A 14454-nucleotide genomic window follows, 5' to 3' on the forward strand; every position below is an offset into this window, starting at 1 on the left:
GTTATAGAGAGTGTAAAAATAGGTTAAATAAGATAAAAACAGAAATCTACGTATAAGCTATAGTTAACATATATCTTAGGTTTTAAGTATATTTGGTTCATTTAAAATAGATCTATGGTTTCCAATAAATTATATAAATAACAATCGCGATAAAGAATGTAAAAATGCGTTAAATAAGTAAAAATAGTAACACTGGGGGTAACATATCTATTCTATATCTTATTATTTTGAGGATATTACAGTGATATGAAGATACTTTGTATGTTTATTAATATATTAGATGCATATTTAATGCTATAGATAGTTTTAAAGTGGGTTAAATAAGACAAAAATGGGTAATATTAGGGGGAAAAGTTCAGGAGTATGGCGACAGATGCCGTTGGTGTATCCGTGACGTCACTACCACAGAAAATTGGCTTTGTCCTCCGGAGTCATCAGACGGTGAACTGTGCCGAGTGTCCTCCCCTAAAACTTTTAAACTACAAGTTACTTTTTATTTGTACTATGAGTAATGCACCCACCCACAATGGAGTAGGTCTAGAGCGGCAGGTGAGCATATATAGTAGTGATTGACGGTGGTATTGTGAGTGGTGTGAGTTTATACCAATGGTGGTCTTGTCAGGCCTTTTCCCGTCCAGTCCAGCAGCTGACAATCCAATCAATTCGTCTCCCCGTGGTGGTGTAAAGCTCTGGTGCTGGTAATAATATTTTCTCTCACTCTTTATGCTGTCTATATCCTGACCTTATCATCCAGCTAAGTGTTTTGGGTCGGAATTTATCAATTTATGGTGAAATAGAAGGAAGAATGGTGAAAATAAGTAGAGATGCCAGTGAGCGGCACCACGTTATGGATGGAACTCGTCCCCTCCATATAAAAGCCACTAGCCGCTAAACGTAAATTTCACCACAAAAAACAATATCTCGTTAATTATTTAGATATTACACCTCAAAGAAGACCCTCAGGTGTAATTTGAGTGTGTAAAATGCTCTGTATGGCGATAAAATAATGAAAGAAACACAAAGATAAGTGGAAGGTAGTGGTAATGGCAGACGCCGCTGGGAGCGCTGTCAACCTTATCGTAAATGTTAGGCAATTTATTAGTATTAAGATTGATGGAAGTGATTCTTATCAGGGGTTCTGGTGTCATGATGTGGTGGGAAGGTTCACATCCTTAAAACATACATATTTATATATGTATATTATTTCGTCTTTATTTAGATATGAGTGGGGAACACATGCTTGTGCTGGTATGCCAACAGTATGATTCAGTCGAGGTTTAGAAAGTTATTTTTGTGAGTTTAAATGATGGAAATATAAGTTTTTAGTCGGCATAGCTACAGCCTTACTGACCCAGATATTATATATGATTAATACTTAATTATATCTTTGTATTTATTGATATTATTTGACATTTACTGATGGTTTAAGCCCTAGGATACAGACGTGTGGTGGGAGAAGAAAGAATGATGGTAATGTAATATAAGGAACTTCATGCTACTGAGACATCACTAAGGATGTATTGTTTGACTTTTAGCTATAGTATTTGTAATTATTTATGTAATCCTAAAGAGGGGATATGAATTTTCCTGGCATTACAAACACTGTGGCACTTTGGTGATAGGAAAAGAAAACCAGTTGGTAAAATTGTCCTCTATGTTTACATTGATTCAGCATGTGTGTAGTGAATGCAGGTATCTGTATACAGTATACATGACCATGCAGGTATTCAAACAATGTATATGCCTACACAATGCAGGTACAGACAATGGTAAAGAGTAGGATAAAATTGAGGGTGGGATAATATTTTATACCTGTACTGTCCATGAATGTTAGGTTCTGTACCTGTACTGTCCATGTGTGATAAGATTCTATACCTGTCCTGTCCATGTATGAATAAATTGTATACCTGTACTATCCATGTTAGATTGTATACCTCTACTGTCCATGTATGTTAGATTGTATACCTGTATAAATGGAAGTCAGGGCTGAACTAAGGGGACATTACAAAGGTACTCAAACTATCCAACCAGGAGCAAACTCGTAACAATGGTTTTAAATTAGACAAATTTAGATTTAGGCGCAAAATAGGTAAACACTGGTTTGGAAATAGAGTAGTGGACGAGTGGAATAAGTTACCAAATGTCATCATTAACTCGAATATGCTGGATAGCTTCAAACATAGGTTGGACGGATATACGAGTAATAGGAGTTGGGTGTAAACGGAACTGTCCAGTGTGGGCCAATAGGCCCGCAGCAGTTCCCTACATTCTTATGTGCTTATTGTATACCTGCACTGTCCATGTATGTTAGATTGTATACCTGTACTGTCCATGTACGGTATGTTAGATTGTATACCTGTACTATTTATGTGTGATAGGTTGTCTACCTGGCCATGTATGATATGTATACATGCACTGCTTATGTATGATAAAATGGTATACCTACACTATCCACCCATGCAAAACCAATGTGAGCTGTATGATAATTTTATTATTTACAAATTTATCCACAGAGGCAGTGGTAATAAATCACTCTTTCACAACACCTGAATGCAAATGTGACTTGATTAACAGATCTAATGTAACCCTTTTAGATGTAATGTAGCAATACCTGTTTATAACCTTTACCTATGACATGTGATGATATTTTGAGTAGGTAAATGAGGTAGGTAAAGGTTTTATATTCAAGGTTAACGTCTGTCTTTCCGTTTCCTGATACTTTGGGGGGATTTTCTTGGGTGTTTATTTTTGGTACAGTATTTGTTTACAAATCTTGACGGTGGGAAAGATAGAAGACAATTAGTGTGGGAACCGTGTACAGTATATATATCGGTACTTTCCTTTAACTGTAAGGTGAAAACCTCACTTAATTATTGTTAACTAAACCAAACAACAAGAGTTATACATAGTTATTAATTAGTTGGTGTGTTTTTTTTGTTATATATATATAGTTTATATGGTAGTTTTTTTTATTGTTTGTTCGAACACTGAGTTTACATTGTGTATAAAGCCAAATATATACAGTCTGCTGATACAATGAAAATTATCCCAAAAAGTACTGAGAAATAATGCCTGAGTCTTGTATTGTATGTCATGAAGAATAGGAGGAACTCTCACTTATTTTCACAGGACGATTAAATATTGTAATGCATTATTGGGGAAGTTAGGTTGGGTGAACTTAGGATAGGTTAGCATTTCCTGGTGTTAATGTTAGTTTTTGTTGTCTATCTGTATTTAATTTAATCTATTAGTAGACCTATGCTAGGCTATTGTATCTATTTGTCTGTATCTGCAGTAGACCTATAGAGGGTTTATTGTAATTAACATAATGAGTTGTAGGACTCATTGGTTATGTTTTTGTTTTCCCCTACAGTTTGCTGGTCTAGGCTTGGAGGGACGAGACCACATTGGTCAACGTGGAGGTGGCCGTGGGGGCCGGGGAGGAGGCCGCTACGTTCCCCCTCATCTTCGGAACCGATTGGAAGACGCACCACCACCAGGTGAGAACGATTGTAAGTCCAACAACATTCTTTCTGTTAATTCCTTGATCTCTCTTCACCTGATTGGGTGTTCATGGTATATTGTCTGTGTTGATAATTTCCTTTATTTGTACACTACTGTACTGTACTTGGTAGAAATTTAATTTTTCAGGTGTGGGGTACAAAAAGTTTGGTTATTGCTGAGGTATGTTGAACATTGATTTATCTGTCAAATTCTGGGCTGCAGAAAAATTTGAGTAAAAATATGGTGTTGGTATAAAATGTCTGATGAAGACTTTACAAATTACTACCTTATTCCATACACTTTTTCCCAAGAGGGAACATGTGGGTGACAGCCGAGTCATAAAGAAAATTTTGTGTATACCTGTATGTACAGTATACTTACATGAACATCCTTCTAAGGTCAAAGTCATTTTATTTTGTAGCTACTGGCCAAATTATACCCCCTGGCCACTTTATACCCCAGGTATAAAGTGACCTAACTTAACCAGAAATAACATAACACATTTGGAACTTATAATCAAGGCCCTAAGTCATAAGTTCCTATAGATTATAGGGGAACTTACGTCATAAATTGAACTGCCTCGAGTCAACAATGCTGATTTACCATAGGGGTATGAACTGGCCTACAGCACCGGTATACATACAAAGATTATTTAAGTCAGCACACGGGATGACGTACTTGACTGGTTATCACTTATCCTTTTTTCCCCCACATGGTTTGTCTCTAATGACTCGCACTTGGCTGATGGTACACAACTGTACTTGATAATGTAGAATGTTGTTCTTCTTTACCATGTCATTAAGCTGCTACTCAGGTATTAGGGGAGAGAGCCTCATCTTGCTGTGGATTAATGAGACTACACACACAGAACTTTTTCAATAAACCTTTGAGCATCTGTAAATTATACTGGACATGTATATATTTTCTGGGGGGGGGGGATGCAAAAGGTCAGGTCTCATTGTGGCTAAAGAGTTTATATGAACACTTTTATCATTTTTTGAGGTGTAATGTCAGTTCAGTAGCTGGTGTTGATAGGTTCCCAGCCCTGTAGTTTTGATGGATGAAGATAATCTTCATATTTACAATAATAAAAGTACTGTAATTTGTTATTCAGGGGTTGACACCATGAACACCCACTGCCTTTGGTCAGATTCTGTCATGCATGTGTGTTCTGATTTTTTTATTATTATATATTTATTTCTAATGTCTTTTCCCATTTCTTGAATAATTTATTTTTCTCATTTTAGCCTTTTTAATACTGTATTCAGTTATGTTTGCAATAAATTTCCTTTTTATTTTATAAGATAGGGCTTTTTATAATGATTATGTGTATTTTCTAGACAATTTTGATTAATGCCTATTGCAGACCTCTCAGAGAACACAGTTTAGTTTTGCCTCATAAGGATTGCAGATTGCCATATATTGCATCCTTTTGGCAGATACTTCAGATAGGAATTCTAGGGACGGTTTCGGAAGTTGGTATGGTTCCCGCAGTTTCCAGAACACTGGCCGTACCTGGGACCAGGAGAGAGATAGAGATCAGTACAGCAGTAAGTTATACCTTAATGGTGAAGGTTTGGGGGTTGACTTGACTGCTGTATATTGTGGTGTAGTGTGTGTGCAGGTTGTGCATTTAGGCTTGACATCATTCACTCACTCGCTCATGTTTACTCGGCAAGCCTGTGTGAGTTGAGTAGTTAACAGTGTGCAAACTGTCGTGTAGTCTCAAGCTGTGGTACCACACTTCATTATATAAAAAATTTAACAAAACGGGTAAATATAATCCGGTTTTGGCTTAAACTCCAAATGGCTTATATATGTAATGAACAAAAATTTAACAAAACGGGTAAATATAATCCGGTTTTGGCTTGAACTCCAAATGGCTTATGAAAGCTGGTTTTCTGAAAACTTTTTATTGGTTTACCGTTAACAATTGTAATACAAGCTACTGTTTGTCAGAACTTTTGATCTTTTGCCTTTTCAGTGCCTTGACTGTAAGCACCAAGGCTTCATTTAAACAGTTCAGTAAGTTGTGGATTTGCAAAGGAAAATATATTGTGATTTGTACTGTATTTTAAATTTCCAAGAAATAATCCAGAATTACTCGAGTGATGCCACGTGTGAGACTTACACAGGTGAACTAATGCTTTTGGTTTTATTACCAATAATTGGATTATCACAGTTTTGAGTGACTGTGGGATATGAATACTTGTGTCAGGAGTGTGTCCTATATTGCTGCTAGTGTGATGTGTGGCTAATACTTACACGAGTTGATAGTAAGAGCAAGGAGGTTGTAATTTACTTGACTCGTCACTATAAGCTGACCACAGTAAATATTACCGTAGCTGCGTTGCCTTGGCCTGATGGAATCAACAAAGCTTCTTAAGGTGGTTGATTGTCTGGGGAATGGACAGACCTTCTGTTGTAGTTAAATGTGAGGCCTTTATCTTGTAAGAATTACCAGTTCTTGCATTTTCATTCTTCGTATACTTCCCTATCGTGGCGGAAGACACGGTGATGCCGGCACTATCTGTCCACCCAGACACCCGGTGAACGAGATAACTTGAAAAAATTAATATTCGCAGATTTTGACGAATCTTGTCGCGTGGATGGAACAACTGACACTATATGGAAGAAGATTCCTTGTTAGCATTTTCCTTCCTCACTTTGGGATTTATGGCCCATTTTGTGTGTAGTAACGGTGAACCCTAGACCAGGACCCTTACTCTCACCTGTTTATACCGAAGGAAATATTGTGTTGCCAGATCTCATTAATACTTGGTAGCAATATTGACTTGCGTGAGTGTTAAATACCAGCCCAGTGGTCATGCTTGAGATACTTAATAATTTGGTGTGGCTGCCATTTGAGTAATCAACACCGAATATTGTGTTGGATTGATTTTAATGCCTCCGTTATGGTTTTCCCTCGGTCATAAAAGTTAAAACTCTTATGACGGGTGTCCCACCGATGTGCGTGTGCCCGTTAAGCGTAAAACAAAAACTTAACAAGTCACATTTTGCCACCTTTTTTATGAAAACGCCATTCACTTTGATGAATAGCATCACATTTTAACTCCCTCTTTTCTTTAAAGAACACGAATCTTTGGCTGTCACACAGTCAAGATGGCCGCCCAGGATGTGCAGAGGAGCATGTACAGTACACACTACTGTACCTGTACAATGTTCACCGTTTTCAGTGTATTTATTATTTACTATTGATTTTACAGGATATAAAATGGTGAGATTTGCATGATACACACACAGCTGCCCAATCATTGTTCCCTCAAGAAACATAGCCCCAGTAATATTGGATGCACGTTCAACCATTCAGTATACATATTTGTACTTAAAGAATGAATTTGCAGGAGCATAACCCATTCATACATCAGGTGATACCTATATAAGGCACTGATGTCTTGACAGTATTAGGTGACAATGTTTACCTGTGCAGGACCGTAACTTCCATTACTGATTCATTAACCAACACAGGTGTGGAAAATGGCCATAAATGTCTTTGAATTTAGAATTGTGATTATTGAGATGGTTTGTACATTATTGTTAGTTTAGAGAGAGAAATCACTTGGAGGAAGAGCAGTTATCCCATAGTTGTGTTTCTACCTAAAGTGTAGTCTTCCAACCTGCTCAAACTGATTCAACCCTCCACAACTAGGTTTATGAAAAGTTGCTTATATAGAAGTACTGTATGATTTCTTGTCCTTGTGATGTATATAGTAAACGTGTCACAGGGATCTCACTCCTCGGGGCCCTTCAGACTTTACCCTCCATTAAAGGTGGTTTTTAGAGTATCAGTGTAAATGGCTAGAAATTTTTTAGTTTTTATTGCCACTCATTTCTCTGGCGCAGTTGTGTCAGTAGGGCATCATTATAAACATATTCTTAGGTTTGCTCTCATAGACCACCTGAAGATTAGGCACCCAGCTTATTTTACCTAACAATAGAACACCCTTATGCTACCTGAGGGGTTGTTTTAATAGTCAAGTGTAAGTGTGGACCACATCACTGAAATATGTTACCTGTTGTGGTAATTAGGGCAATATCCTAGTGTGTGATAACGTAGGTTTGGTTAGATTAGGCAGATAAACAGGGAAATGGGTTTGTGGTAAGCTAGGCAAGTCACACTTACCTCTAGCCATGTGTGATATTAAAATCCTTAGGTAGCACCATCTTTTGCAGTGAATAGCTACTTGTTGGACTAAATCCTAAGCATTAGATTTTCTCCAATAAGGATAAACCTTTCTTCTGTGGAGTAGTTTGTCTTTCAAGATGGCAGTGATATGTGCAGAAGTGTTATCTCTACTTTTCCTGACTGGTTCACATTGGTAGATTATGGTTAGGTGAGCAGGTTAACATTTTGTCATCATCAACATTTTATGGCCAATTTTCAACGCTCGTTCGGGTTAGCCATGATTACCCGGCGGCAGTTCTCCCTGCTGCATGTCAGTGTGAAGTAATAGTATACAGTATTGGCCACCAGAACATAGTATTTTTATAATGGATATCATGATATAGATGGTATATTTCTGTGTTTGATGGTGATGAAAAGATTAGTTCACTGTTGGCTATAGTAGAAGGTGATGAGGTGGGGTGACACTAGGGGATAAAGCGATAGGCAAACCAAATGAACATTACTGGGACGTGTTGTGGAGGGGAACGTAATAGATAATGTGTTGTGGTATTTAGAGCGTAAGTGGCGGTAAATGATGGGAGAGGCTGTTATAACTGAAACGCTAGTGAGAATGAGAGAGGAATGTGAGGTGATAAAGGAACAGTGAGAGAATGTGTTGAGGTGTGCTGTACAGGGTAAGAATGGAATATGTGGTGATTAAGTATAAGGTCAATAATTTAACTTTGTGTGCACTGTGGTATGTCATGCCTGTTCGATTCTTTGTAAATACTCTCTCTGCCTCTGTCCCATTTTTGTTTTGTCACTAACACCTACGTCACATGTTTATAGCTTAAAGTAAGGCAGAAGTGTAGATACATCTTTTATTTTGTGATTTTGACCTCGTGGCCAGTTTTAGTGAAGACTTAATGCTGGAGCTCACACCATGTGTCTGGGTGTGTTCAGCTGACAGTCTTTAACACACCTTTGGGTGATTAGAGTGAGTCATATGAAGCATCGTTATCACAGGATTAACGTCGGCATTACTGTTTTTAAAGACTGGCCAAGGGATCTTATATGAATTACATGACCATATTTTTTAAAGTTTAATCAAGTTAAATGTAGCCTCACTGAAAATTAGCATTGGGGGAATATTTACCTCTATAGATGAAAGGAACTTGCACTGTCTTTTATAGGTGCAGTAGCTACTAAAGCAGTGGCGACACTCTCACCTTGCAAGTGCCCGGTGTCGGGTACACTTCCCAGTAGAGGTGGAGGAATGTGTTCCCACTTTGCACACTAGGCTGTGTATACTCTCCAGTAGAGTAAACATGTTATCCGGTACATTTTTTGAAGAGGAACAAGACTAGCATCTTGCCAAAGGGGTGATAGAGAGAGTGAGGCACAAGCTACTAAATGTTAAGAGGTACTGTAGTGGATCAGCAACTGTCTGGCCACCATATAGAAATATTTTGCATCAGTATACAAATTGAGTTTGTGGATAAGAAGTGGCTGTAGATAAGCAGAATATTCACATGTCAATATTGTATCTTTAGTGGGAGGTACAGCTGAACAGTGCTCCTTTATCAGTGCCACCAGATTAATGTGAGGTTATTGTCAATGGTTTATTTTGTCTGCCTCACTGAAAGTACTTGTAGTCTTGTAATGTTTAAACACTAGCCATCATCTGTGAAAGTTAGTCTTAGGAACGGCAGCCATCATTTGTGGAAGTTAGCTCTAGGGACGGCTCTCATCGACTGTGGAAGTTAGCTGTAGGGACGGCTCTCATCGACTGTGGAAGTTAGCTGTAGGGACGGCTCTCATCGACTGTGGAAGTTAGCTGTAGGGACGGCTCTCATCGACTGTGGAAGTTAGCTGTAGGGACGGCTGCCATCGACTGTGGAAGTTAGCTGTAGGGATGGCTGTCATCTACTGTGGATGATAGTTGTAGAGATGGCAGCCATATACAGGGTGTTTCTATTACAACAGCAACTTTTTCCTCACCTGTGGGAGTTTTTGACACATCAACGAATTAGGAAACATTGACACGATCGCTACAAGAAATCTGTAAGGCAGCGAGAGCACATATTTTTTGAGACGCCTTGTATAGTATATAGTGTTTTACTGTACTGTTCTTGAGAATGTTGGGTCAAGTTGTGTTGTCAGTTTCCACACTTATTATCCAAGTGTGGTGTGTTGTTTACCTGTGCATTAACGGTTACTTCCAATTTGATCCCAATAAGTAGCTTCCCCACTCCCCCCTCCCCACATGCTGCTGCTTTTGTCTTGTCTGGCTTTTTATTCATGTGGTACGGCTTTTATAATTGACAGTGTCCCTCTTGGGCAGCAAAGAACTTAAGGGATTTGATATGTTAAACAACAGGTGGACGGAAGAACGGAGATTTAGGGTCAAATAACTATCAGAGGAGAGACAACCGGGGTGGTGGCAGCGGCGGCGGCGGCACCACTGGAGGAGGCACCACCGGAGGCACTGGATACAGAGGGAATGATGGACAGCGTTTCAGGGAACACGATGACCGCTGGAGAGGAAGCCGGGATAATCGCGGGTGAGTTCACTACTGTACATGGAATAGCTGTTTTATGTCCTTACATTATGGTGTTTAATTATTACCTGATATTTTAGTTCAACCTTTTGGGTCATATTGCATATAATATTTTACTGTAAGACAAGATTACACATAAAGTTTAAGAATATAAAGTTGTATTTATTTTCACATATGTATTGTATTTGTCTTTCAGTGGCGGTGGTGGTGGATACGAAGATCGCTACCGTGATGGTGGGGGGGTGAATGGCCCTCCCCGTAATACACGATGGATCGAAGATGAGCGCGATCGCTCCTCAGGCGGCGGTGGCGGCGGAGGAAGCTCCAATAGCCGGTGGCAGGATCGTGGCAATGACCGCGACGACTGGGCTCAGCCACTGCCCAGGAATGAGGTCCTGGAAGCTGAGCTCTTCACCAGCACTGCCGGTCCAGTAGTAAGTATTGTTTACAGTATCTTGCAAGGATTGTTATATCTTCTGAATTATGGACACCCAGAGGTTCACAGCAGGACACTGTACTGTACAATACTCACCGATAAGGTGGAAGGATAAATGGCTTATAAAACACCTAGTTATGAATACAAGTATTTTATTTTGATATATGATAAATATATACTGTATTAGGAAGCAGTTGATATTTAGAAGAGCCACATCCTTGATACTGTACCACCATATCAGACATTAGTTAGTCTATGATTGCTGGGTAAAGTTTACTGATTAAATGTGTGTGTAGTTAAAGTAAAATGTTAAATTCTAGAGTTAAAATGAATTTTCTATTTCAGTCCAATAGCGGTATCAACTTCGACAAATATGATGACATTCCTGTAGAAGCTACTGGAGATGATGTCCCTGGCTCTATCAGCAGTTTTGCAGACATCAAACTAACAGAAATTATAAAGATGAACATAAGTTTAGCCCGATATGACAGACCCACACCAGTCCAGGTACGTTTACTGCTTTGATGTTGGTAGCGATGACAATGTATTGAAGTAAATAACATGAAAGAAATAATTAATAAAGGATTTTATTTTCTTAAGATTGGGAAATAAAAATGAAAGCAATGGGGATTAAGAGTGCTTTAATATGAAAACATTTTATGATTATTGTTGCTATAATAAAATGTGTTGACCTTCACAGAAATATGCCCTGCCTTTCATCCTTGCCAAAAGAGATCTGATGGCCTGTGCCCAGACTGGTTCAGGAAAAACTGCTGCTTTCTTGGTCCCAATCCTTAACCAAATCTATGAACAGGGTCCAGTTCAGGTAAGATATACAGTACCTGGCTATTGTAGTTTTTAACATATGTATGCAGACCTAATTTAGGATGAACACCAGGATGGTTTAGTCTAGATCAGGTGTGTAGGAGAGGGGCAACTACTGTGCATCATGGCAGGGAGATGGAAATGGTCAAGCTGGGAGGGTTTCTATTATGACCAATACATCAAAGTAGAGCATTACACATATCCAAAAACAACCCATCTTTGTTGCTTGTGGGTGTAGCTGTAGCTGGATAGATGGAGTGAGGTGAAGAAATAACTTAATAGAAAAATAAATGTAACAGTATGTGGAGATAAGTGCATGAGGAAACACTAAGATGCAAAAGGGAAGTGAGAGGGTGATAATACACAACAATGGTGATGCTGTCAGTGCCTGCTGAGCAAAGATTCCTCCGTGGGACAGTGAGGATTAGTACACAATGTATAAAGCTGGCTGGCGCACTCTAAATCAAGGAGTTGATCACGACACACGGACATAATTGAACATGAACTGAAGAAGAATACTGTACAGTTAATATGAAGGAAAGAAAGACTTAATTTCATGAAAGCAAAGATTTAAGAAAATTTTTATCCCATTAGAAAGACGAGGAATAGCAATGAGTTTATTAAATTTAGAAATGGGTCAGATAATTTTAGACACCCTGTGTTACTGTAGCCAACAAGCTGTATGCTGGTAGAAGACTTGCAGGAGAAAGAATGTATGAAGATTGATCTTTTAATGCTTATGTCTCGCTTACATTTATATGGCATTATTTTCTCTAACCAACAAATCGGGTAACTTTGATTTTGTGTTCCCCAGGTTAAGAACAATAACCCTCGTGGCCGTAGTAAGCAGTTCCCTCTAGCTCTCGTCTTAGCCCCTACCCGAGAGTTGGCGACCCAAATATACGACGAGTCCCGCAAATTTTCATACAGGTAAGTCTGCCTCCCACCGTTGGTTGCCGAGATCTGTCAACACCATCTCTAAGTTTTGTTGTCTTGCTAGAAATTGTTAATGGATTATAAATGGAGAACTTTTGAGTATTTAATGTAAGAAAGGTTTGAGTGGGGAGTATAATTATTATTTGTTCCCCCAGTTTTTAATTTTTACTGGCCTCAGACACCCTGGGGCTGAGTTTTCAATTTTTCATGTCAATATTTGTATTGGCTGCTGTGCTGACTTAAACATTCCTTTAATAGTCAAGGTTGTGTATGTTATTGCATTTGCTTGATTGGTGTATTGTCAGCATTAGCTACTTCCTTTACATCCTTGCCAATTTCAGAAAGAATTTCAGCTTTTGCTTAAAAAAATTTGAGGAAAGTATGAATGCTTAAGCATATTCTTTTAAACATTTATATTTGTGGATAAATTTATTTTATGTTTGGCTGATGTATACGTTTATTCTTAGGGCTCGAGTACGACCATGTGTTGTGTATGGTGGTGCAGATGTGGTCTCTCAGATGAGGGACTTGTCTCGTGGCTGCCACCTACTCGTTGCTACACCCGGCCGTCTTGCTGATATGATTGACCGTGGCAAGATTGGGCTGGACTCCTGCAAGTAAGTATTAGTTAGAAACTAGTAAAAGAGAAAAAAAGAAATTCAGTAGTATCTTCCTTCATGTTTACCTTTGATAAATTTCAAGTTACAAGTTTTTTGTATTAAATACCCTGAGTACACCACACAGGTAATGTATTTTGGTGGAAGAACAACATGGATGAACACTTTGTGAGGCAGTGAGAGAGAATGACAGTGAAGGAGGGAGAATCAATATTTCTCTTGACTCAGGCCATCCTGACCTTTAGCAGGGTGGGGCTTGCAGGGAGGATTACAAATTAATTGTTTTATAAAGTATATTGACTGGGACAAATATGTAACATATTAAGTTTTTTCTTAAAATTATATATGAAAAAAAAATTCTTAATTATTTATGAATATACTGTACATGTGATGCCTTAGTTTAGGAATGACTATTGATGGATTGTCATTGCATATATTAAGAATTACAAAATATTACTTGGAGAATCTGGTAATAAAGCTATTTTCATAGTCTGTAGCTTTTTTAAGTCCGTCACGTCATCACTCGTACATACACGTCAACAAATATAATAGTGGTCTCTACTGGTATAAGTTATATACATTAGTTAATCATCACTTGTAACATACTGTATATTGGCTGTATGTCTAGTAAGTGGACTCTGGCTGCTGCAGGATAATGAGGGGTTTATTATTCAGTGACTAGCACCATCTGATAAGGTATTCGTAGTGGTGTAACATTGTTTCGAATGAATGTTTAGCCTTTAAACGGTGGCTAAGGATTCTATGCATGATCCCACGTGCACAAAAATAGAACATAAGGAACGTGAAATGTCAATTGATGGTGGCCGCCGTCCTTACATATAACTTCCACCAATGATGGCCGTCATTTAAGGGTTAAATATTCATAGTTAATTTGGTGTGTTAGATGGTGAAGTAAGTTACACCCACAACTACACTGACTCACATTTCAGATACCTGGTACTTGACGAGGCTGACCGCATGCTGGACATGGGTTTTGAGCCTCAGATCCGTCGAATTGTAGAGGAGGACAACATGCCTCCCACTGGCCAGCGCCAGACACTCATGTTCTCCGCTACCTTCCCTAAAGAAATACAGCGTCTTGCCCAGGTGTGTCTCATCGCCGTGATAACCGAGAAATAATTTAGTATCATTTTCCTGTGAATATTGGAGACTGACACAGAAGAGAGTGGTTGTAAGAAGGGCTTAAAGTGTCAGCTTTATTGGTTTTAACAATTATCAGGTTATAGAAATAACATTAATCTCTTGTCTGCCATGATGAATGCAAATTCCTATTATAATTGTAACTATATAAAGGATAAGTAGAGTTGTGTGATGCCCTCTGGCTACACAGGTTTGGACAAATTTTCCGATAATTTATAACTAAATCTAACTTGTATCTAAAATCATATCTGTTATAATGATCACTGGACTACCAAACACTTACTTATG

At 38.5% G+C, this 14454-nt stretch overlaps 1 protein-coding gene across 6 annotated transcripts in view; it reads left to right on the top strand.

The window, feature by feature from the left end:
• Nucleotides 1–394: 394 nt before the first annotated feature.
• Nucleotides 395–14454, top strand: part of LOC121873041 (ATP-dependent RNA helicase DDX3X-like) — a 24877-nt gene continuing 10817 nt past the window's right edge. For 2 of the 6 annotated variants that reach the window (XM_042376354.1, XM_042376362.1), the window contains exons 1-10: nt 395–549; nt 3374–3512; nt 4944–5054; nt 10011–10194; nt 10388–10625; nt 10973–11134; nt 11328–11453; nt 12267–12382; nt 12856–13005; nt 13956–14112. In XM_042376354.1, the coding sequence (XP_042232288.1) occupies nt 505–549; nt 3374–3512; nt 4944–5054; nt 10011–10194; nt 10388–10625; nt 10973–11134; nt 11328–11453; nt 12267–12382; nt 12856–13005; nt 13956–14112 (1428 nt within the window). In that variant the 5' untranslated portion in view covers nt 395–504. The remainder of the gene's footprint in view (nt 550–3373; nt 3513–4943; nt 5055–10010; nt 10195–10387; nt 10626–10972; nt 11135–11327; nt 11454–12266; nt 12383–12855; nt 13006–13955; nt 14113–14454) is intronic. The other 4 variants (XM_042376383.1, XM_042376389.1, XM_042376369.1 and 1 more) reach the window with 3 other exon arrangements.

Source organism: Homarus americanus, unplaced genomic scaffold (assembly GCF_018991925.1).
Source record: "Homarus americanus isolate GMGI-L3 unplaced genomic scaffold, GMGI_Hamer_2.0 scaffold55640, whole genome shotgun sequence".
Taxonomy (NCBI): domain Eukaryota; kingdom Metazoa; phylum Arthropoda; class Malacostraca; order Decapoda; family Nephropidae; genus Homarus; species Homarus americanus.